General features: G+C 46.6%; 1 protein-coding gene across 3 annotated transcripts in view; it reads right to left on the minus strand.

The window, feature by feature from the left end:
• LOC121932233 (CD209 antigen-like) overlaps positions 1–23,471 on the minus strand; it is a 24,232-nt gene extending 761 nt beyond the window's left edge. The window contains exons 1-6 of one of the 3 annotated variants that reach the window (XR_006104290.1): positions 23,305–23,471; positions 22,479–22,679; positions 19,987–20,105; positions 17,152–17,238; positions 16,273–16,436; positions 15,471–15,574 (exon numbers count right to left, since the gene is read on the minus strand). Coding sequence is in view for 2 of the 3 variants with exons in the window: in XM_042470740.1 (XP_042326674.1) it covers positions 15,471–15,574; positions 16,273–16,436; positions 17,152–17,238; positions 19,998–20,105; positions 22,479–22,677 (662 nt within the window). In the remaining variant the exon portion in view is untranslated. The remainder of the gene's footprint in view (positions 1–15,470; positions 15,575–16,272; positions 16,437–17,151; positions 17,239–19,986; positions 20,106–22,478; positions 22,680–23,304) is intronic. The other 2 variants (XM_042470741.1, XM_042470740.1) reach the window with 2 other exon arrangements.
• Between the last annotated feature and the right edge of the window lie 1,788 nt (positions 23,472–25,259).

Raw genomic sequence — 25,259 nt, forward strand, 5'->3', positions numbered from 1 at the left:
TGTTCCAGCGCCATTCACCATGTTTAGGTCACCTTCCTGTGGGACACACTCCAATTGGTCACACCATCCGTTTTTGAATTTGTTGTGCCCAGAACTGGAACAGAGGATTATTATGCCAGGTGATGCCTTAGCAAAGCAGAAGAATAGAGTGGGCCACTGATGGACTTCCCTTGATGCTAAAAACACTATAATATGCTGATGTGATGGGCAGCCTAAGCTAAAAATTGCGTTGTGCCTCTTTAAATTGCCGCGCATCGCTCACTAGTAGCATTAGTACAATTTTTTTTAAAACTACAGGATTCTGTAAGTTGTGTGGGATGAGGGGGACACCATGAGTTACCCAGAATGGTGATGTCAACCTTAGTGGCACCACCTGCACCCAGAAACCCCATTGGAGCAGCCATGTTTGCTATCCAGCCCTGGTGAAACCGAGCCTGACATTGAGCAACAACCCTACCATCTGCTTCAAATGCCACTGTGTTGTTGAAGTTGTTCTGCCGTGCCATCCTTTCTGCCAAGACCTTTGCAGAATGCTCAGACTCTGTTTGGTTCCTTTTACTGGCTGGGCTCTTTCTCAACAGAAGAAGCCATGCCTTTGTTGCACCCCTTCCAAGGCCTTCCCCGTGTGGGTTTGTGAAACTACAGACTGGTGAGAAATGTGTGGCTTTTGTGGTTTTAAAAAAACAAATCCTTCCTGATTGCAGGCGCACGTGCTGTTTTTTTAGGTCCTCACTGACCGGGTCTGAGTCAGGACCACCCACCCATCTCTTCTGGGCTCACCCCCAGTTATTAGGAGGCTTTTCTTATGGGTTATCCTATGCATGTTGAAATGGCAGACCTCAAAGTCACTTCAGCTCACTTTCCTTTCAAGTAGGGTTGACAGATTAGTTTGAGGACCCAGAGAGTTCAGGACCAAAAACGTTACCCTCCTAGGGCCCATTCCCACTTGCACTTTTAAGCGGGTTCAGTCAGCTTCGCTTCTGTGTTGGTAATCGATTCCAAAAGGTCCCTTGTTCCCATTATGGAAACAGGATCTTTTCCTTACCCCAGTGTAATTGCTTAAGATTTCTTCAGAGGAGGTCTGCCCCTCTTCCTCTGAGGCTGAGAGACTGCGAGGTTGAGAGAGTGGTGACAAAGAAGGGGCAAAGTGGTGAGAGGAGGAGGAAGATAGATGAGGCAAGGCCATGGCACATTGCAATGCTTTTTTAAAACAAAAAAATTTAATTGATTGAAGAATTGATTAATTGTTTTTGCAACTACTTGCCTTCGCAGATTCGTCCTCTCTCCTATTTTTTTTTTAAAGCATTGCACCCATAGGTCACACCAACAAATAAAAGGCAGAGCAGTGTATGTGGTGTGTGTGTGGGTGTGAAATCTCCCAAAACCTGAGAAGGGCATAGTGGACACCCCTCTGCCATGGGTCCCTCCCCTCCAGATTGATGCGATTCTGATCTGTCGTTCCAACTTGATCAACACTCTGCCGGAATCGATTCTTTTCAAAAGAACCATTTAGAAACTAGTGTCAGGAAAAATAATTTCTGGGGTTTTTTTGGGGGGGAGGGGTTGTGCTTGCCTCACTATCACGACAGGAACCAGTTTTCAAATGGGAATGACAGCCATTTAAAATCGATCAGCAATTTGATTTATTTCATAGTGGGAGCCCACCACAAGAGCTGCACCTGAGTGTTGCCCGTCCTGAGAGCCTTGTCTCCAGTTTTTCATGGTTCATCTCCAGCCAGGAGAGTACAAAATTTGCCAGATTTTGTACTCTCTACTGCAGAGGAAGAGGAAAGGAATAGGCAGAAAAGAGCTGTTCAACAGTGGAAGACGCTGCCTCAGATGTGGTGGAGTCTCCTTCTTTGGAGGTTTGTTAGAGAGGCTGGATGGCCATCTGTTAAGAGTTCCTCAATTGTGTCTTCCTGTATGGCAGAATGGGTTGAAATAGACGGTCTTTGGGGTCTCTTCTGAGGCTCACAGTGGAGTGCCTCAGCCTGCTGCTGTCCCAGTGGTCTTTCCCCAAAATGCCACCACAATGCACCTTCCATTTCAGTCTACAGTAATTGGCCCATCAATGTTGGAACGCAGAGCCATCAACTGAAGACATGAAAAAACATTGAAATTTTATTTTCCATTTGGAAGCCATGCTTGGGGCTGGAGCGAAGGGTTAGCCAAATACCTCCCTTGGAAATATTGGGTAGCTGGACAGGACAGTGTCTGGGTGGTGTTGTTGACCATCAGAAATCAACCAGCAAAGTGACGTGACTTTTCTTTGTTAAATGGGGTCTCTTCACCCGCAATGACTGGCCAGCAAAGTTAGGTTGGTCCTTCCCTCTTTTGGGTGACTTTAGAGTCATAGAGTCATATAATCGTAGAGTTGGGAAGAGACCCAAGGACCATGTCAATCCAACTCCATTCTTGCATGTGAGGAAGAAAACACCCAAAACACACATGACAGATGGCCATGCTAGGAGGTCGCAGCCTGTTGTCCCAGGGCTCCCCATTCACAGTGCCATCACAATGCGCCTTCCTTCCAGTGAGGTGTGGCCAGTGATTGTGAATGCAGGTGTGGGTCAGCAGGCAGCCAGCCAATCAGCAAGCGGCTTGAGTTCCAGGGCAGAAGGCGCATGGTCCAGGTGGAGGGGAGAAAGAACGGAGCAGGGCAGCTGGAGGAGGCTGGAAGAAGCAATGGGAAACACAGAGGAGAAGTAGGGAAGGTGTCAAGTGGAAACAGACCTAGAAGAGACAAGGCCAGTACCTGAGCTGTTAACTGGAACTAAGAAGAGGAAAGAGAAGTCAGAAGGTATGGTGATCCTCTCTGCCTCCTGTCTGTCCTCCTCCTGGTAGACTCCCCTAGGCAAGCCCCAAGTTTCCCTTTGGGATTGTTTTCTTCTCGCTGCCTTCCATGAACAACTTTCCTCCTGAGTATTTTATTCTTTGACTTTTAAAAAACGATTGCTAGGATTCAGAGACATAGCTGCGTTAGTCAGAAATATCAGTATGCAAAGGGATGTTTGTCGAGCACTTTGGACTAGGTTGAAACAGAAGGAAGTTGTGGGCTTTCATATAGACTTGGCCTACTTCCTCAGGTGCATGGAGTGGGGAAGTAGACCAAAGTCTATGAAAGCTGATGCTACAACATCTAGTTAGCATTCTGCAAAGATCCCTTTGGATACTGGATGCAGGATGTCCTCCCTTCCCCATCTCGCATCTAGTTTCAGAAAGGTGTTTTCTTTCTGAAGTTCCTCATATATTGAACCACACAAACAGACTGGTTTCCCCCACCCAGAGGCAGTAAAACGGCAGAAGGGGCAACAATATCTTAGTGCTCTCTTCCCAGTAGGGTAACCTGTAGTGGCACATCCCCAATAGCAGAACAGGGAGGTCTGCTGGTGATGGATTTGTCCGCTGTTATATCTTATTTGTTTTCTGGTCATCTTCTCCTTCCAGCATGGCTCCCAAGCCCGCAGCAAAGCCCCCGGCAAAGCCCGCCGGTCCTACTCCGGCGCCACCACACAGCAACACCACAAGCCAGCACCAAAAGACCTTCATGGGTAGGAAGATAAGTCACTTCCCGCCAAAGATTGAAAACGATGCTCATCTTAAGCTTTGGAAGCGTGTGTTTTTGCCATCTCATTCTATATCCACTGCTGGCTGTAAGTTCACCACTCTGACTTTGTGTGTTTGAGGGACTGCTGAGGAGTCCCCTCTGGTTCTCATTTCTCCTGCTGTGTACATTGTGTACTTGTTGGTGGTGGTTTCAGATCAATCACCCTTCCAGTGTACATACAATCGGCACTTGGTATCTGGGCACCACAATTAAAAAAAGGATGATGAGAAGCTGGGATGTGTCCAAGAGGAGGGCGACCAAAATGGTGAAGGGTCAGGAACCAATAAGCCCTGTGAGGAGAAACCTAGGGCTATTCCCACTATGTTTAAATCAGATTGTGTTTTGGTTCAATTTAGAATCGTATTCCTAAGGGGGGGCATGGGATTCCCCCATTTAACCCGTGCCAAAAAGGAGCTGGGTTTTCCTGCTCCTTTTTGGCCTGAATCGATTTATTTGACAATAAATCAATTCAGCTCAGTGGGAACTCAGGGCGGATTCGAACCACACTGGCAGCCCCTTCCGCTCTGATCGTGCCTCCCTCCCACCCATAACTCCTTCCTTCCTCCTTCCTTCCTCCTTCCTTCCTTCCTTCCTTCCCTCCCTCCGTCCCAGGACAGAGCATGTCCAAATTCCCCTGGCCGGCAGCCTTCTCCACTGCCACTGCCGCCACTGCTGTCTTCCAGGCTGCCGGGACCCCCCAGAATCCCAAGCTCAGGAGGCCCCGCAGCCTGGGGGATAGCGGCGGCAGTAGCGGGCGAAGGCTGCCGGCCGGGGATTTTGGATTGTACCTCCGCCTGGACGTCGTTGGAGGACTAAAGCACCCCGGATGGAGGCATATCCAACAAGCCCTGGCCAGCAGCCTTCCCACCACTGCCGCCGCTGCCGCCGCCACCGCCAGGGCCCCCAGGCAGGAGGGAAGAAGGGAAGGAAAAGGAGGAGGAGAGGAGAGGAAGGAGGGAGGGAGAGGCGGGGGAAGACTTCCTGCCATGTCAAAGAAAAAAAAACTTGTCAAAACAGGCATGTTGATTCCTGAAAGGAATCCTGAAACCGGGGCAAACATAGTGGGAAACCACGTGTGTTGCTGAACCGTTTCAGGATTCAGTTCAGGAACTGAATCTACAGGTAAGTGGGAATGGGCCCTTGGGAGCTGGTAATGTTTAGCCTGGAGAAGAGAAGTTAAAGATAATATGATACCTTGTTTAAGTATCTGAAGGGCTGTCATATTGAGGAAGGAGCAAGCTTGTTTTCTGATGTCAGGAGACTAGGACTTGGAGCAATGGATGCAAACTACAGGAAAAGAGATTCCAGCTAAACCTTAAGAGAACTCCTGACAGTGGGGCTGTTTGACAGTGGAACACACTCCCTTGCAGTGAAGCTCCTTCTTTGGAGGTCTTAAGCAGAGGCTGGATGGCTATCTGTTGGGGATCTGTTTCACTTGACACCTTCCCTACTTCCTCTGTATTTCCCTTTGCCTCCTCCAGGCTCCTCCAGCTACCCTGCTCCCTTCTTTCCTCCTTCCACTGGACCATGTCGCCTTCTTCCCTTCCTGGGAGGACGGGCAAACACTGCCCCTTCCCCAATGTTCCCCTCCTGGGGAGGAAGCCCGGTCCAAGAGAGCAAGACAGGCAAGCGCTCACCCTTCCCGGTTGCTCCATTGCAGGCTTTCTCCTGAGGAGGAAGCCCAGTGACAGACAGCAGGAGGGGTAAATGCACACTTCACAGAATCATAAATGATTAGAATTATAGAGTTGGAAGAGATCCCAAGGGCCATTAAGTCCAACCTCCTGCCGTGCATGAATCACAGTCAAAGCACCACCAACAGATGGCATCTAGCTCTCTGTTTAAACTTCCAAAGAAGGAGACTCCACCACCCCTCCAAGGCAACGTCCTCCATGGGGAATAGCTCTTGCCGTCAGGGAGTTCTTCCTCATATTAGGTGGAATCTCTTTCCTATAGTTGCACCATTGTTCCGTGTCCCTATCTCTGGAGCAGCAGAAAACAACCTGCTCCCTCCTGAATGTGGCATCCCTTCAAACACTTAAACAGGCGATCATACCACCTCGCAACTCCTTCCCCAGGCTGAACAACCCAGCTCCCTAGCTGCGCCTCACAGGGATTGGGGTTTCCAGACCTTTCTGAAAAGCCACCCCCCTTATTTGGAGGTCTTTGTTTTAAATGTTGGATGGCCATCCCTCACAGGGAGGGTTTTGATTGTGTTCTTCTTGCCTGGCAGAATGGGGTGACACTGGTCCTTGGGGTGTCTTCCAGCTCTAGATTCTATAATTTTATAAGACATTTTTATGTCATGATAAATGCCTATAGCTTTCATCCTGCATTTGGAAATCTTATGGGCTCTTTTGTCTTGCTGTCAGATTTCGGTTACGTTTAGCGAAGTCAAATCCTTATGTACCACCGCTGAACCAACTGAGGAAAGCATTGGCAGAAGGGCGCAGAGAAATCCTTTGATCGGTTAAAGCACTGTAAGTGGAGGTAATGGGTTTCACTGGTTGGATCAGCAAACCACCCTTCTATTTAAAAAAAAAAAAATCACAGAAGTTGAAGAGAAGAGATTAAAGGCCAGATGAGCGGGAGCAGGAAAGAAGTGATGGTTCAATACAAAGAGGGATGCAGATAGAGCTGGAGCTCCAGGAAGATTCTCTGGCCTAGTCACAATCACATGAGTTAGAGATGAAAAGGAGCACATCTCTTGCATATCCCCCTCCATTTTGTAATGCAGTGGTCCCAAATATTTTGGGCTACTGCCCTCTTTGGCCACAGCCTTAGCACCCCAATGCCTATTTCTTGATAGGCCTATGTTTTTACTTTAGATAGAAAACAGCCAATCTCAGCGCTGCTCCCCTGCAACTAATCATCTGGGAGCAGCAACTGAGCTGCTGGCAGAGTAATGACTGAAAAGCCGTGCGGCTTTGCAGGGGAGAAGCTCTCAGTCACTGTGAAGTCTGAGGCTTTCATGGCCAGCATCCACAGTTCTTTGTGGGTTTTTCAGGCTGTGTGGCCATGTTCTAGAAGAGTTTATTCCGAATTTCGCCGGCTTCTGTGGCTGGCATCTCCTCAAGGCTGCTGTGATTACGCTCCCAAGTGCAAAGGTAGAAGCTTCTCCCAGGTGAGAAAGGACTCAAACCTCCCTCTCTGGCATGGAGAGTGGTACAGCTAGCTTCTCACTTTTCTCCTGGGAAGGAAGGACTCAATCGAGAGAGACAAGAGATTCTTTCCAAGAACGACCCCCGATACTTCTCCCCCTCCTTCCCCATTGATGTGCCATCCCCACAGTGGCACATCACTAGATAGGGTTGTCACCTGGTGAGGAGTCAATCCTGACAAAGCGTGTCCAAAGGAGGCTGACCCACCAGGCCCTACAAGGACCACTAGGGAGCTGGGGATGTTTAGCCTGGAGAAGAGAAGGCTAAGAGGTGATATGACAGCCAGGTTAAATATTTGAAAGGATGTCATGTTGAGGATGGAGCAGGCTTGTTTTCTGATGCTCCCAGAATAGGGCACAGAGCAATGGATGCACACACCTTTCCCTGCATCATGCTTGTGTATAGACAAATCTAACTTGTGCTGTTTCTCGGTGGTTCTGCTATGCCAGTCTTCTTCTGAATACAACATTGTGCAACCAGTGGTGGATCTGCCCAAGTGACTGCTGATGGTGTGGTGGTGCAAGGAATAATTATGCGCGTGGCTGTTTCTGGAATCTCAATGAATCCAGGGAACTGAAGGAACTGACAAATGTTATGCACCATCCAAGAATCTGTAACAATGGCATAGGCATCTGTTGGAGGTGTTTTGATTGTGTATTCCTGAGTGACAAGAGGTTGGGCATGATAGTCCTTGAGGTCTCTTCCAACTCTATGATTCTGAGATCGGATCATGTGATGCTTTCTTCGCCAGAAATTTGATTACAGTTGGGATTGGATTTAGAGTTGGGATTTATAGTTTTATTTTAGATAGTACTTTATAAACCTTGAGTAGTTTCTTTAAGGTTAATGAGTTTCTAATTGTGCTGAAAAGGCTGTGAAATATAACTTTGATTTTTTAAAAAAAGCCTTACCAGCTAGGCTTATTTTATTTTATTTATTTACGTATTTTATACCTTGCCCTTCAGCCCTAAAGGCTCTCAGAGCAGCTTACATTATTATTATTTTTAATAAGACGGTTCCCTGCCATCAGGCTTATACAATCTAAAAAAATGGTATGCTTTGGATGTTGTGGGGTGTTCCCACTCTGTTTGCAGCACGCGGCTTGTATAAGGGGGAGGGTCGGAGCAAATCCATGTTTTAAAACAATTATATATAAGTATACATACTTTGGGACAAGAGGGTTCATTATTGATATATTGTTTATGGTTATAACAATGTGTCTAAGGGCTCATTCCCACTTACATTAAACCAGTTTGCGATTCACCTTCGCTCTGTGTTGGTAAAAACCGATTCCAAAAGGTCCGCCGTCTCACTATAATTATCCCCTTGTAATTGCTTCTTTTTGGCATGGTTGTCGTCCCTACTAGTTTGCATCCCTTCAAAATGCATGTCAATCATCGTGCATTATCGTGACGTAAGCAGCAGCTCGGGCAGCCCGGCTTGGGAACTATCTATCTATCTATCTATCTATACTATCTGCAACTACAGTGCGCCCCGCACCTTGCCACTCCGCCACATGCACAAGGCCCATTATTTCCTTGGGGCTTGAGCATAGGCAGATTTTCTCTTATGCGGGGGGGGGGGGTGTCTAGAAAGGATCCCCCCGCGTAAGGAGAGGGCCCACTGTACTTGTCTCAGTATGAGCTGCCATCAGATCGCAAGGGTATTGCAAGTAGTGTGTAAAACCAATTAATGATGCTGCTTGGCCATGTGTGTCACTTTTCACCTGTGAAATGTTGGAAGGTATGGCTAAGCAGTGGTGAAAAAACAGAAAAAGCCCAGTTGCCCTTGAATCTATTCAAGGTTGGGGAGGGGAGGACAAGAAGGGTTTTGGGGAGGATTCTCCTCATTGTGGTTTCTGGATACTTGGGAGACCCCTTTCTCTCCTTTTGTCTCTCAAGTTTCAAAGACATTTTTCATCCATGGCCAAAAGAAAAAGAAAAGAAAAGAAAAGAAAAAAAAAAGCCCAGCTTCATAAAAGCCTATAAAGGATGCCCATGAAGAAAAGAAAGTGGAGAAAATTCCTACTAACTCATGGCCTTTTTTTAGATGTCGGGATATCAGATGAAGTAAGGCAGTTGCCAAACTACTTATCAGAATCTAAGAAGGATCTCCGTAACCGGAAAGCAAAGTACCGTAAGTATCTCTACCAGCCTGCCAGGTTTTTGAACTGTCTTGGGAAGCACTTCCTCCATCTCAACATCATCACAGGTACACAATGTGGGAAGATGAGAGACAGGGCTTCTTGGTGGCTGCTCCCAGGCTCCAGAAGTCCCTTCCTAGAGAGGTTTAAATTCGGTTTTGTTCCAAATTAAAAGGCTGGTTTCCTCCGCTTAACTGCAGATTAAATTCACATTATTTCACATTAACTGCGACATCGTGTGATAAACTTTCACCATTTCTGGGTTATCTCTGCGTTATATGGCATTTAACTCCCGTTATCCCATGGGATCTCAGCTAGTGTGGTAAGCTTCATTGTCTGTAGCCTGTTTAACAGTGCAACCCTTGCACATGCAGTTGGGCATGTTGTGGATGATGTGTACCAGCTCATCAGCACTTCGGTGGAGTACTTGTTTCACTGAGATTGCAGATGCAGCAACCATATTTGCACACTGTGCAACTGGTTGCAACAAATCAATATCACAGAACCACCGGTTAACTATCTGAGTGTAGATCAAAGCCATGTAACAGTCATGTCTGTTGACTGGTCTTTCATAGATAGCTCTACGTTGCAAGGTTGGAGGGCACATACCATTTTTGCCACAGGGATCCACCCCAGGATTTGAACCCCACTATCACCAGTACTAAACAGAGTCTCTCTCCACGACACTTTCCTTCCTTAGAACCATCTTCAAGAAAGGAAGAACGAGATCCGCTGACCAGTGGGAGATTTTTGGGAGGAATATCTACTACATTTCAAATGTAGAGAAGACATGGTACGATGCGGAGAGCTTTTGCATGTCTAGGGATGCCCACTTGGCTTCCATCTAACTGAAGATGAGCAGGTCTAATACCTTTCCTATTTTTCTCTCATATTTGGGGCTTAGAAGATAAGGAGAGCGTGCTAGAAGGACTTTTCTGGCCCAGCAACTGTATACCCAGGCCTCGGCCAGGAGCCTCTGGAACAATGGTTCTCAACCTTTGGTCCTCTAAGATTTTTGAGACTCCTGAGATTTGAGATCAGGAACTCCCAGAATTCCTGAATATTGAGCATACTGACTGGGACTTCTGGGAATTGAAGTCCAAAATAACCGGAGGCCAGAGGTTGAGAACCACTGCGTCTGGGATGCCACTTGTAGAGATACATGCAACCTCACTCTACTACTTCTTATGTTATTTATTTCCTTAATATTTCACCTTGATAAAATCAGATTCCAAGGCTTGTCTATATTTATGTAATATATAAAAAACCCAAAATCATTCCTGAAGCCACTGCTGTCGGTCCCCAAAACATGACCGCTTCTGGGAAAATACTGGGGATGGAGTGGGTTTTCCTTCTCATCCGTAAGGAAAGTCGGGGGAAAACCTGGGTGTCCCTTGAAACTCTAAGATGTGTGCGGGGTTTTTGCATGTGGACAACTGGATCCAACTACTGTTATTTCGATTGGCCAATAAAAGGTATCACTGGTGAATTTTTGTTTGCATTTGTTAAACGGGCCAACACAGCTACCCCTGAATGTAATCTCCTTTTCAGTTTTTCATCAGCCTCTCAGCTCAACCACCCTACTTGGATCGGTCTTACAGATGAAAGGGGGAAGGCGACGGGGAAGGGACCGATGGTTCCAGAGTGATAACACAGGAGAGTCTTTGAAGCTTCCTCTGGCGTGGGATGATGCCCCTGAAGACCTAAGCTATTACGTTTCTTGAAAAATGAGATGCACAGCATAGAGCAGGAATGGACCACGGGGGGGGGGGGGCTTAGGCATCAACAAGACCTTTCCTTCACATTTCTTCTCCACCCCACCCATGGCTCAAACTGTTCATTTTGGGTTCCTTAAGTCATTCTGACTTAGGAGGACCCTAAGATGACCCTGTCACAGGTTCAAAGGGGGTTTTGTCTTTGCTTTTCTCTGAAGCTGAAAGAGTGTGACTTTGCCAAGGTCACCCATTGGGTTTCTATGGCCAAGCACGGATTCAAACCCTGGTCTCTCAGGGTCCTTGTCCAATGCTCAAAACCACTTCACTGCAACAAATTAATATTAAAAAGAATCAATTACTGACTACATAAAAACAATTTAAGACTTTTCCATAGCTTGAATTCTTACCTCTGCAGCAGAAAAAAGTTTGCTTCATCTCCCCCCATCCACTCTCCAGGGCAGCAATGTCCACTGTTTAACAGCTCTTACTGTCAGGAGTTCCTCCTAATGTTGAGAGAATCTCTTTTTCTGTAGTTCTCTCCATCCATGCCCATGTCCTATTCTCGGGAGCAGCAGAAAACAAGCTGCTCCAATTTAGACATGGCCATCATGTCCCCTCTTAACCTTCTCTTCCCCCAGACTAAACATCCCCAGCTCCCTAAGGCACTCCTCATAAACTGTAGTTTCCAACCTTTCACCATTTTGGTTGTCCTCTCTGGACACAACAGATTGTCAATATTCCTCTTGAATTGGAAGCCCAGAATGGACACAGTATTATTCCAGTTGAGGCCTGACCAAAGCAATATAGTGGGGATCCATTCCAGACACCCCTGTGCAAGGGAAATAGCGCGTATCGTAAAGCCCACTTGAAAACAATGGGGCTCGGGGCTGCAATGCAGTGCGGCGCTCACATTGCCTCTTCCAGTTGCAGCTTTCAGCGTATGCTGAAAGCCATGTGTGGCACGCCCACATACGATGTGGGCACACACTGTACTTCCCTTGATCTAGACACAACAACTCCTATTGATGCAGCTAGAATGCATCGGTTTTTTTAACCACTGTGTCACACTGCTGATTCATGTTCAGATGAACGTGTGGAATTGCATACCTTTGACAAGGTTCCCCATGACATTCTTGCAAACAAGCTAGTAAAATGTGGGTTAGACAATGCAACTGTTAAGGGATTTGTAATTGATTGATTGGCCAAACCCAAAGGGCTCTCAGCTGTGGCTTCTCTTCTTCACCTTGGAGAGATGTAACTAGTGGGATGCGGCAGGGTTATGTCCTGGGCCAGTTTGCTATTCAACATCTTTATCAACAACTTGGATGAAAGAAAAAGGGCATGCTTATCAAAATTGCGGATGACACCAAATTTGAGGAGTAGCCAAACACAAAGGGTGCTGAGCAATGGCTCCTCTTCTCATTCTGGAGAGAAGTGACCAGTGGGATTCGTCCTGGGCCCCGTGCTACAACTGCAGTGTGTCTAAGACCACCAACCAAAATGGTGAGGGCGGGAAACCAGCAAAACCCTTTGAGGAGAGACTTAAGGAGTTAGATATGTTTAGCCTGGAGAAGAGAGGTTAAGAGTGATATGATAGCCCTGTTTAAGTATTCAAGGGGTGTGATACTGAGGATGGATGCACACTACATGAAAAGAGATTCCAGTCACATTAGGAGGAACTTCCTGATAGTGATTGCTGTTTGACAGTGGAACACACTCCTTGGAGATTTTGGTAGGGTCTCCTTCTTTGGAGGTCTTTAAACAGAGGCTGGATGGCCATCTGTTGGAGGTGCTTGACTGTGAGTTCCTGCATGGCAGAATGGAGTTGGACTGGATGGCCCTTGGTCTCTTTCAACTCTATGATTCTATGATTGTACTTCTGCTTGACATGTTTGTTTCCACACAACTTGCAGGGTTTTGATTTTGTGTGTGTGTGTGTGTATGAGAGAGAGAGAGAGAGAGAGAAGAGAGGTGTTTATCAGACGAGCGCTTAAAGAGGTACTATTCCAGTGTGACTCCTCTAGCTGCCTCCTGTTGCATGCTGGATTGGCAGTTTTAAGGGGGGTATTTAGAATTTCAGGCAGAGAAGTTTCAGCTCCTAAAACTGCCAATCCCAGCATGCAACAGGAGGCTGCTAGAGGATCACACTGGAATAGTACCTCTTTAAGAGCATAGTGTGAATAAACATCAGAGAGAGAGAGAGAGAGAGAGAGAGAGAGAGAGAGTTTAGAGCAAGAGTGGAAAAATGCAGCCTAATGATTGCAATTGGGTCTCAGGGGTGTATTGTCCCCCCCTCCCCCCAGATTAATTTTTCCTATATTCCCCACAGTTGTTTTTATCCTAGCTGCCGAATAATAATAATTATTATATTATTAGTATTTACTGCACTGAATGCACTTCGCGTGAATGCAGATTGGCCAATTTGAATCCTGCCAATGCGGAGGGACTCCCAGGTATGATGGTATTGTGCGAAATAACGTGAATTCGAACCGCCCAGTGCTGAAGACCCCCAGTTCCACACTCATCTGATAAGGGCCATACACACACACACACACACACACACAAAATCAAAACCCTGCAAGTTGTGTAGGAAACAAACATGTCAAGCAGAAGTACAATCATAGAATCATAGAGTTGAAAGAGACCAAGGGCCATCCAGTCCAACTCCATTCTGCCATGCAGGAACTCACAGTCAAAGCACCTCCAACAGATGGCCATCCAGCCTCTGTTTAAAGACCTCCAAAGAAGGAGGCCCTACCAAAATCTCCAAGGAAGTGTGTTCCACTGTCAAACAGCAATCACTATCAGGAAGTTCCTCCTAATGTTGAGCTGGAATCTCTTTTCATGTACAGTGCTCCCTCGGGTTACGAAATTAATTCGTTCCGCGGCTAATTTCATAACCCGAAAAACCTTCGTAACCCGAATTGCCATAGGCGCTAATGGGAAAAAAAGCCGCGGCTCTGCCGCGGCTCCATTTAAAACAGCACCGGCGTTTTTTCGTAACCCGAAAAAACGTTCGTAACCCAAAACAATAAATCCCTATGGGATTTATTCGTATCCCGAAAAATTCGTAAGCTGGGTAATTCGTATCCCGAGGTACCACTGTAGTGTGCATCCATCCTCAGTATCACACCCCTTGAAATACTTAAACAGGGCTATCATATCACTCTTAACCTTCTCTTCTCCAGGCTAAACATATCTAACTCCTTAAGTCTCTCCTCAAAGGGTTTGCTGGTTTCCAGACCCTTCACCATTTTGGTTGGTGGTCTCTAGACACACTGCAGTTGAATAGCACTGGGCCCAGGACAGAATCCCACTGGTCACTTCTCTCCAGAATGAAGAAGAGGAGCCATTGCTCAGCACCCTTTGTGTTTGGCTACTCCTCAAATTTGGTGTCATCCGCAATTTTGATAAGCATGCTCCTTATTCTTTCATCCAAGTTGTTGATAAAGATGTTGAATAGCAAACTGGGCCCAGGACATAACCCTGCAGCATCCCACTAGTTACATCTCTCCAAGGTGAAGAAGAGGAGCCACAGCTGAGAGCCCTTTGGGTTTGGCCAATCAATCAATTACAAATCCCTTTAACAGTTGCATTGTCTAACCCACATTTTACTAGCTTGTTTGCAAGACTGTCATGGGGAACCTTGTCAAAGGTATGCAATATCCACAACGTTCATCTGAACATGAATCAGCAGTGTGACACAGTGGTTAAAAAAGCCGATGCAATTCTAGGCTGCATCAATAGGAGTGTTGTGTCTAGATCAAGGGAAGTACAGTGTGCCCACATCGTATGTGGGCGTGCCACACATGGCTTTCAGCATACGCTGAAAGCTGCAACTGGAAGAGGCAATAGTGAGCGCCGCACTGCATTGCAGCCACGAGCCCCATTGTTTTCAATGGGGCTTCACGATACGCGCTATTTCCCTTGCACAGGGGTGTCTGGAATGGATCCCCACTATATTTTGCTTTGGTCAGGCCTCAACTGGAATAATAATGTGTCCAGTTCTGGGCTTCACAATTCAAGAGGGATATTGACAATCTGTAATGTGTCCAGAGAAGGACAACCAAAATGGTGAAAGGTTTGGAAACTACCAAGTTTATGAGGAGTGCCTTAGGGAGCTGGGGATGTTTAGTCTGGGGAAGAGAAGGTTAAGAGGGGACATGATGGCCATGTCTAAATTGGAGCAAGCTTGTTTTCTGCTGCTCCAGAGAATAGGACATGGAGCAATGGATGGAAACTACAGAAAAAGAGATTCTCTCAACATTAGGAGGAACGTCCTGACAGTAAGAGCTGTTAAACAGTGGACATTGCTGCCCTGGAGAGTGGATGGGGGGAGATGAAGCAAACTTTTTTTCTGCTGCAGCAGAGTAAGAGATTCAAGCTATAGGAAAAGTCTTAAATTGTTTTTAGTGTAGTCAGTAATTTGATTCTATTTTAATATTAATTTGTTGCAGTGAAGTGGTTTTGAGCATTGGACAAGGACCCTGAGAGACCATGGTTTGAATCCGTGCTTGGCCATAGAAACCCAATGGGTGACCTTGGCAAAGTCACACTCTTTCAGCTTCAGAGAAAAGCAAAGACAAACCCCCTTTGAACCTGTGACAGGGTCATCTTAGGGTCCTCATAAGTCAGAAATGACTTAAAGGAACCCAAAATGAACAGGTTGGAGCCATGGGTGGGGTGGAGAAGAAATGTGAAGGAAAGGTCTTGTTGATGCCTAAGGCCCCCCCCCCAGTGGTCCATTCCTGCTCTATGCTGTGCATCTCATTTTTCAAGAAACAGTAATAGCTTAGGTCTTCAGGGGCATCATCCCACGCCAGAGGAAGCCTTCAAAGACTCACTGTGTTATCACTCTGGAACCATCGGTCCATTCCCAGTCGCCTTCCACATTTTCATCTGTAAGACCGATCCAAGTAGGGTGGTTGAGCTGAGAGCTGATGAAAAACTGAAAGAGAGATTACATTCAGGGGTAGCTGTGTTGGTCAGTTAACAAATGCAAACAAAAATCCACCAGTGATACCTTTTATTGGCCAACCGAAATAACAGTAGTTGGATCCAGTTGTCCACATGCCAAAAACCCCGCACACATCTTAGAGTTTCAAGGAGACACCCAGGTTTTCCCCGACTTTCCTTACGGATGAAGAAGGAAAACCCACTCCATCCCCAGTATTTTCCCAGAAGCGGTCATGTTCGTGGGGACAGACAGCAGTGGCTTCAGGAATGATTTTGGGTTTTTTATATATATACATAAATATAGACAAGCCTTTGGAATCTGATTTTGAGATCAAGGTGAAATATTAAGGAAATAAATAAACATAAGAAGTAGAGTGAGGTTGCATGTATCTCTACAAGTGGCATCCCAGACGCAGTGGTTCTCAACCTCTGGGCCTCCAGTTATTTTGGACTTCAATTCCCAGAAGTCCCAGTCAGTATGCTCAATATTCAGGAATTCTGGGAGTTCCTGAATCTCAAATCTCAGGAGTCTCAAAAATCTAGAGGACCAAAGATTGAGAACCATTGTTCCAGAGGCTCCTGGCAGAGGCCTGGGTATACAGTATGCTGGGCCAGAAAAGTCCTTCTAGCACAGCTCTCCTTTATCTTCTAAGCCCCAAATATGAGAGAAAAATAGGAAAGGTATTAGACCTGCTCATCTTCAGTTAAGATGGAAGCCAAGTGGGCATCCCTAGACATGCAAAAGCTCTCCGCATCGTACCATGTCTTCTCTACATTTGAAATGTAGTAGATATTCCTCCCAAAAATCTCCCACTGGTCAGCGGATCTCGTTCTTCCTTTCTTGAAGATGGATTCTAAGGAAGGAAGTGTCGTGGAGAAGAGACTCTGTTTAGTACTGGTGATAGTGGGGTTCAAATCCTGGGGTGGATCCCTGTGGCAAAATGGTATGTGCCCTCCAACCTTGCAACGTAGAGCTATCTATGAAAGACCAGTCAACAGACATGACTGTTACATGGCTTTGATCTACACTCAGATAGTTAACCGGTGGTTCTGTGATATTGATATTGTTGCAACCAGTTGCACAGTTGCAAATATGGTTGCTGCATCTGCAATCTCAGTGAAACAAGTACTCCACCGAAGGTGCTGATGAGCTGGTACACATCATCCACAAATGCCCAACTGCATGTGCAAGGGTTGCACTTGTTAAACAGGCTACAGACAATGAAGCTTACCACACTAGCGAGATCCCATGGGATAACGGGAGTTAAATGCCATATAACGCAGAGATAACCCAGAAATGGTGAAAGTTTATCACACGATGTCGCAGTTAATGTGAAATAACGTGAATTTAATCTGCAGTTAAAGCGGAGGAAACCAGCAGCTTTTTAAATTTGGAACAAAACCGAATTTAAAACCTCTCTAGGAAGGGACTTCTGGAGCCTGGGAGCAGCCACCAAGAAGGCCCTGTCTCTCATCTTCCCACATTGTGTACCTGTGATGATGTTGAGATGGAAGGAAGTGCTTCCCAAGAACAGTTCAAAACACTGGCAGGCTGGTAGAGATACTTACGGTACTTTGCTTTCCGGTTACGGAGATCCTTCTTAGATTCTGATAAGTAGTTTGGCAACTGCCTTACTTCATCTGATATCCCGACATCTAAAAAAAGGCCATGAGTTAGTAGGAATTTTCTCCACTTTCTTTTCTTCATGGGCATCCTTTATAGGCTTTTATGAAGCTGGGCTTTTCTTTTCTTTTCTTTTCTTTTCTTTTTCTTTTGGCCATGGGATGAAAAATGTCTTTGAAGACTTGAGAGACAAAAGGAGAGAAGGGTCTCCCAAGTATCCAGAAACCACAATGAGGAGAATCCTCCCCAAAACCCTTTCTTGTCCTCCCCTCCCCAACTTGAATAGATTCAAGGGCAACATGGGCTTTTTCTGTTTTTTCACCACTGCTTAGCCATACCTTCCAACATTTCACAGGTGAAAAGTGACACACATGGCCAAGCAGCATCATTAATTGGTTTTACAACTACTTGCAATACCCTTGCGATCTGATGGCAGCTCATACTGAGACAAGTACAGTGGGCCCTCTCCTTACGCGGGGGATCCTTTCTAGACACCCCCCCCCCCCCATAAGAGAAAATCTGCCTATGCTCAAGCCCCAAAGGAAATAATGGGCCTTGTGCATGTGGCAGAGTGGCAAGGTGCGGGCGCACTGTAGTTGCAGATAGATAGATAGATAGATAGATAGATAGATAGTTCCCAAGCCGGGCTGCCCGAGCTGCTGCTTACGTCACTGATAATGCACAGATGATTGACATGCATTTTGAAGGGATGCAAACTAGTAGGGACGACAACCATGCCAAAAAAGAAGCAATTACAAGGGGATAATTATAGTGAGAACGGCGGACCTTTTGGAATCGGTTTACCAACACAGAGCGAAGGTGAATCGCAAACTGGTTTAAATGTAAGTGGGAATGAGCCCTTAGACACATTGTTATAACCATAAACAAATTATCAATAATGAACCCTCTTGTCCCAATAGGTATGTATACTTATATATAATTGTTTTAAAACATGGATCTTGCTCCGACCTCCCCCCTTATACAAGCCGCTGGCTGCAAACAGAGTGGGAACACCCCACACATACCAAGCATACCATTTTTTTAGATTGTAAGCCTGATGGCAGGGAACCGTCTTATTAAAAATAATAATAATTGTAAGCTGCTCTGAGAGCCTTTAGGGCTGAAGGGCAAGGTATAAATATCGTAAATAAATAAAATAAAATAAGCCTAGCTGGTAAGGCTTTTTTAAAAAATCAAAGGTATATTTCACAGCCTTTTCAGCACAATTAGAAACTCATTAACCTTAAAGAAACTACTCAAGGTTTATAAAGTACTATCTAAATATAAACTATAAATCCCAACTCTAAATCCAATCCCAACTGTAATCAAATTTCTGGCAAGAAAGCATCACATAGATCCGATCATAGAATCATAGAGTTGGAAGAGACCTCAAGGACTATCATGCCCAACCTCTTGTCACTCAGGAATACACAATCAAAACACCTCCAACAGATGCCTATGCCATTGTTACAGATTCTTGGATGGTGCATAACATTTGTCAGTGCCTTCAGTATCCCCTGGATTCATTGAGATTCCAGAAACAGCCACTGCGCATAATTATTCCTTGCACCACCACACCATCAGCAGTCACTTGGGCAGATCCACCACTGGTTGCACAATGTTGATATTCAGAAGAAGACTGGCATAGCAGAACCACCGAGAAACAGCACAAGTATAGATTTGCTATACACAAGCATGATGCAGGGATGTAGTGTGCATCCATTGCTCTGTGCCCTATTCTCGGGAGCATCAGAAAACAAGCCTGCTCCATCCTCAACATGACATCCTTTCAAATATTTAAACCTGGTTGTCATATCACCTCTTAGCCTTCTCTTCTCCAGGCTAAACATCCCCAGCTCCCTAAGTGGTTCCTTGTAGGGCCTGGTGGTCAGCCTCCTTTGGACACGCTTTGTCAGGATTGACCTCCTCACCAGGTGACACCCTATCTAGTGATGCCACTGTGGGGATGGCACATCAATGGGGAAGGAGGGGGAGAAGTATCTGGGGTCGATTCTTGGAAAGAATCTCTTGTCTCTCTCAGATTGAGTCCTTCCTTCCCAGGAGAAAAGTGAGAAGCTAGCTGTACCCCTCTCCATGCCAGAGAGGAGGTTTGAGAGTCCTTTCTCACCTGGGAGAAGCTTCTACCTTTGCACTTTGGGAGCAGTAATCAAGCAGCCAGTTGAGGAGATGCCAGCCACAGAAGCCGGCGAAATGTCAGGAATAAACTCTTCTAGAACATGGCCACACAGCCTGAAAAACCCACAAAGAACTGTGGATGCTGGCCATGAAAGCCTCAGACTTCACAGTGACTGAGAAGCTTCTCCCCTGCAAAGCCGGCACAGGCTTTTCAGTCATTACTCTGCCAGCAGCTCAGTTGCTGCTCCCAAGATGATTAGTTGCAAGGGGAGCAGCGACTGAGATTGGCTGTTTTCTATCTAAAGTAAAAACATAGGCCTATCAAGAAATAGGCATTGGGGTGCTAAGGCTGTGGCCAAAGAGGGGCAGTAGCCCAAAATATTTTGGGGACCACTGCATTACAAAATGGAGGGGGGATATGCAAGAGATGTGCTCCTTTTCATCTCTAACTCATGTGATTGTGACTAGGCCAGAGAATCTTCCTGGAGGCTCCAGCTCTATCTGCATCCCTCTTTGTATTGAACCATCACTTCTTTCCTGCTCCCGCTCATCTGGCCTTTAATCATCTTCTCTTCAATCTTCTGTGATTTTTTTTTTTAAATAGAAGGGTGGTTTGCTGATCCAGACCAGTGAAACCCATTTACCTTCCACTTACAGTGCTTATAACCGATCAAAGGATTTCTGCGCCCTTCTGCCAATGCTTTCCTCAGTTGGTTCAGCGGTGGTACATAAGGATTTGACTTCGCTAAACGTAACCGAATATCTGAAACAGCCAAGACAAAAGAGCCCATAAGATTTCCAAATGCAGGATGATAAGCTATTAGGCATTTATCATGACATAAACAAATGTCTTATAAAATTATAGAATCATAGAGCTGGAAGACACCCCCAAGGACCAGTGTCACCCCATTCTGCCAGGCAAGAAGACACAATCAAAACCCTCCCTGTGAGGGATGGCCATCCAACATTTAAACAAAGACCTCCAAATAAGGAGGGGTGCTTTTCAGAAAGGTCTGGAAACCACAATCCCTGTGAGGAGCAGCATAGGGAGCTGGGTATGTTCAGCCTGGGGAAGGGAAGGTTGCGAGGTGGTATGATAGCCCTGTTTAAGTGTTTGAAGGGATGCCACATTCAGGAGGGAGCAAGGTTGTTTTCTGCTGCTCCAGAGAATAGGACACGGAACAATGGATGCAAACTATAGGAAAAGAGATTCCACCTAAATATTAGGAAGAACTCCCTGACGGCAAGAGCTATTCGCCCATGGAGGACGTTGCCTTGGAGGGTGGTGGAGTCTCCTTCTTTGGAAGTTTTTAAACAGAGGCTAGATGACCATCTGTTGGTGGTGCTTTGACTGTGATTTCATGCACGGCAGGAGGTTGGACTTAATGGCCCTTGGGATCTCTTCCAACTCTATAATTCTATCATTTTATGATTCTGTGAAGTGTGCATTTACCCCTCCTGCTGTTCTGTCACTGGGCTTCCTCCTCAGGGAGAAAGCCTGGCAATGGAGCAACCGGGAAGGGTGAGCGCTTGCCTGTCTTGCTCTCTTGTGACCGGGCTTCCTCCCCAGGGAGGGGAACATTGGGGAAGGGGCAGTGTTTGCCCGTCCTCCCAGGAAGGGAAGAAGGCGCATGGTCCATGTGGAAGGGAGGAAAGAAGGGAGCAGGGTAGCTGGAGGAGCCTGGAGGAGGCAAAGGGAAATACAGAGGAGAAGTAGGGAAGGTGTCAAGTGAAACAGATCCCCAACAGATAGCCATCCAGCCTCTGCTTAAAGACCTCCAAAGAAGGAGACTTCACTGCAAGGGAGTGTGTTCCACTGTCAAACAGCCCTCACTGTCAGGAAGTTCTTCTTAAGGTTTAGCTGGAATCTCTTTTCCTGTAGTTTGCATCCATTGCTCCAAGTCCTAGTCTCCTGAGCATCAGAAAACAAGCTTGCTCCTTCCTCAATATGACAGCCCTTCAGATACTTAAACAAGGTTATCATATTATCTTTTAACTTTCTCTTCTCCAGGCTAAACATTACCAGCTCCCAAAGGGCCCATTCCCACTTACCTGTAGATTCAGTTCCTGAACTGAATCCTGAAACCGGTTCAGCAAACACAGTGGTTTCCACTATGTTTGCCCCGGTTTCAGGATTCCTTTCAGGAATCAACATGCCTGTTTTGACAAGTTTTTTTTTTCTTTTGACATGGCAGGAGAGTCTTCCCCAGCCTCTCCCTCCCTCCTTCCTCTCCTCCTCCTCCTCCTTTTCCTTCCCTTCTTCCCTCCTGCCTGGGGGCCCTGGCGGTGGCGGCGGCAGCGGCGGCAGTGGTGGAGAAGGCTGCTGGCCAGGGCTTGTTGGATATGCCTCCATCCGGGGTGCTTTAGTCCTCCAACGACGTCCAGGGCGGAGGTACATCCAAAATCCCCCGGCCGGCAGCCTTCGCCGCTACTGCCGCCGCTATCCCCCAGGCTGCCGGGGCCTCCCTGAGCTTGGGATTCTGGGGGGTCCCGGCAGCCTGGAAGACAGCAGTGGCGGCAGTGGCAGTGGAGAAGGCTGCCGGCCAGGGGACTTTGGACATGCTCTGTCCTGGACGGAGGGAGGGAAGGAAGGAAGGAAGGAAGGAAGGAAGGAAGGAAGGAAGGAAGGAGTTATGGGTGGGAGGGAGGCACGATCAGAGCGGAGAGGGGCTGCCAGTGTGGATTCGAATCCGCCCTGAGTTCCCACTGAGCTGAATTGATTTATTGTCAAATAAATCGATTCAGCCCAAAAAGGAGCAGGAAAACCCAGCTCCTTTTTGGCACGGGTTAAATGGGGGAATACCATGCCCCCCCTTAGGAATCGATTCTAAATTGAACCAACACAATCTGATTTAAACAATAGTGGGAATAGGCCCTAGGTTTCTCCTCACAGGGCTTATTGGTTTCCTGACCCTTCACCATTTTGGTCGCCCTCCTCTGGACACATCCCAGCTTCTCATCATCCTTTTTTAATTGTGGTGCCCAGATACCAAGTGCCGATTGTATTACATGGAAGGGTGATTTATCTGAAACCACCACCAACAAGTACACAAATGTACACAGCAGGAGAAATGAGAACCAGAGGGGACTCCTCAGCAGTCCCTCAAACACACAAAGTCAGAGGTGGTGAACTTACAGCCAGCAGTGGATAGAATGAAGATGGCAAAACACACGCTTCCAAAGCTTAAGATGAGCATCGTTTTCATCTTTGGCGGAAGTGACTTTATCTTCCTACCCATGAAGGTCTTTGGTGCTGCTTGTGGTGTTGCTGGTGGTGGCGCCGGAGTAGGACCTGCGGGCTTTGCCGGGGGCTTTGCTGCGGGCTTGGGAGCCATGGCTGGAAGGAGAAGATGACCAGAAAACAAAATAAGATATAACAGCGGACAAATCCATCACCAGCAGACCTCCATGTTCTGCCTATTGGGGAATGTGCCACTACAGGTACCCTACTGGGAAGAGAGCACTAAGATATTGTTGCCCCTTCTGCCGTTTATGCCTCTGGGGGGAAACCAGTCTGTTGTGTGGTTCAATATATGAGGAACTTCAGAAACACCTTTCTGAACTAGATGCGGATGGGGAAGGAGGACATCCTAGCATCAGTATCCAAAGGGATCTTGCAGAATGCTAACTAGATGTTGTAGCATCAGCTTTCATAGACTTGGTCTACTTCCCCACTCCATGCACCTGAGGAAGTAGGCCAAGTCTATATGAAAGCCACAACTTCTTCTGTTCACCTAGTCTCAAAGGTGCTACAACATCCCTTTGCATACTGATATTTCTGACTAACGCAGCTATGTCTCTGAATCCTAGCATCGTTTTTTAAAAGTCAAAGAATAAAATACTCAGGAGGAAAGTGTTCATGGAAGGCAGGAAGAAAACAATCCCAAAGGGAAACTTTGAGGGCTTGCCTAGGGGAGTCTACCAGGAGGAGGACAGACAGGAGGCAGAGAGGATCACCATACCTTCTACTTCTCTTTCCTCTTCTTAGTTCCAGGTTACAGCTCAGGTACTGGCCTTGCTCTTCTTCAGGTCTGTTTCACTTGACACCTTCCCTACTTCTCCTCTGTGTTTCCCATTGCTTCTTCCAGCCTCCTCCAGCTGCCCTGCTCCGTTCTTTCCTCCCCTCCACCTGGACCATGCGCCTTCTGCCCTGAGACTCAAGCCGCTTGCTGATTGGCTGGCTGCCTGCTGACCCACACCTGCATTCACAATCACTGGCACACCTCACCTGGAAGGAAAGGCGCATTGTGATGGCACTGTGAATGGGGAGCCCTGGGACAACAGGCTGCGACCTCCTAGCATGGCCATCTGTCATGTGTGTTTTGGGTGTTTCTTCCTACATGGCAGAATGGAGTTGGATTGAATGGTCCTTGGGTCTCTTCCAACTCTACGATTATATGACTCTATGACTCTAAAGTCACCCAAAAGAGGGAAGGACCAACCTAACTTTGCTGGCAGTCATTGCGGGTTGAAGAGACCCCATTTAACAAGAAGTCACGTCACTTTGCTGGTTGATTTCTGATGGGTCACAACACCACCCAGACACTGTCCTGTCCAGCTACCCAATATTTCCAAGGGAGGTATACCCCTTGCTCCAGCCCCAAGCATGGCTTCCAAAGTGGAAAATAAAATTTCAATGTTTTTTCATTGTCTTCAGTTGATGCTTCTGGTTCCAACATTGATGGGCCAATACTGTAGCTGAAATGGAAGGTGCATTGTGGTGGCATTTTGGGGAAAGACCACTGGGACAGCAGGCTGAGGCACTCCACTGTGAGCCTCAGAAGAGACCCCAAAGACCGTCTATTTCAACCCCATTCTGCCATACAGGAAGACACAATTGAGGAACTCTTAACAGATGGCCATCCAGCCTCTCTACAAACCTCCAAAGAAGGAGACTCCACCACTCTCTGAGGCAGCGTCTTCCACTGTTGAACAGCTCTTTCTGCCTATTCCTTTCCTCTTTCCTGCAGTAGAGAGTACAAAATCTGGAAAATTTTGTACTCTCCTGGCTGGAGATGAACCATGAAAACTGGAGACAAGGCTCTCAGACCTGGCAACCTCAGGTGCAGCTCTAGTGGTGGGCTCCCACTATGAAATAAATCAAATTGCTGATCGATTTAAATGGCTGTCATTCCCATTTGAAACTGGTTCCTGTCGTGATAAAGTGAGGCAAGCACACCCCTCCCCCCAAAAAACCCCAGAAATTATTTTTCCTGACACTAGTTTCTAAATGGTTCTTTTGAAAAGAATCGATTCCGGAGAGTGTTGATCAAGTGGGAACGACAGATCAGAATCGCATCAATCTGGAGGGGAGGGACCCATGGCAGAGGGGTGTCCACTATCCCTTCTCAGGTTTTGGGAGATTTCACACACACACACACACACACACATGCTGCCTTTTTATTTGTTGGTGTGACCTATGGGTGCATGCTTTAAAAAAAAAATAGAGAGAGGAAGAATCTTGCGAAGGCAAGTAGTTGCTAAAACAATTAATCAATTCTTCAATCAATTAAATTTGTTTTAAAAAAGCATTGAATGTGCCATGCCTTGCCTTCATCTTCCTCCTCCTCCTCCACCACTTTGCCCCTTCTTTGTCACACTCTCTCAACCTCGCAGTCTCTCAGCCTCAGAGGAAGAGAGGGCAGACCTCCTCTGAAGAAATCTTAAGCAATTACACTGGGGTAAGGAAAAGATCCTGTTTCATAATGGGAACAAGGGACCTTTTGGAATCGATTACCAACACAGAGCGAAGCTGAATCGGAACCCGCTTAAAAGTGCAAGTGGGAATGGAGTAAACGTTTTGGTCCTGAACTCTCTGGGTCTCAAATAATCTGTCAACCCTACTTGAAGGAAAGTGAGCTGAAGTGACTTTGAGGTCTGCCATTTCAACATGCATAGGATAAACCCATAAGAAAGC

This window comes from Sceloporus undulatus, chromosome 5 (genome assembly GCF_019175285.1).
Source record: "Sceloporus undulatus isolate JIND9_A2432 ecotype Alabama chromosome 5, SceUnd_v1.1, whole genome shotgun sequence".
Lineage (NCBI taxonomy): Eukaryota > Metazoa > Chordata > Lepidosauria > Squamata > Phrynosomatidae > Sceloporus > Sceloporus undulatus.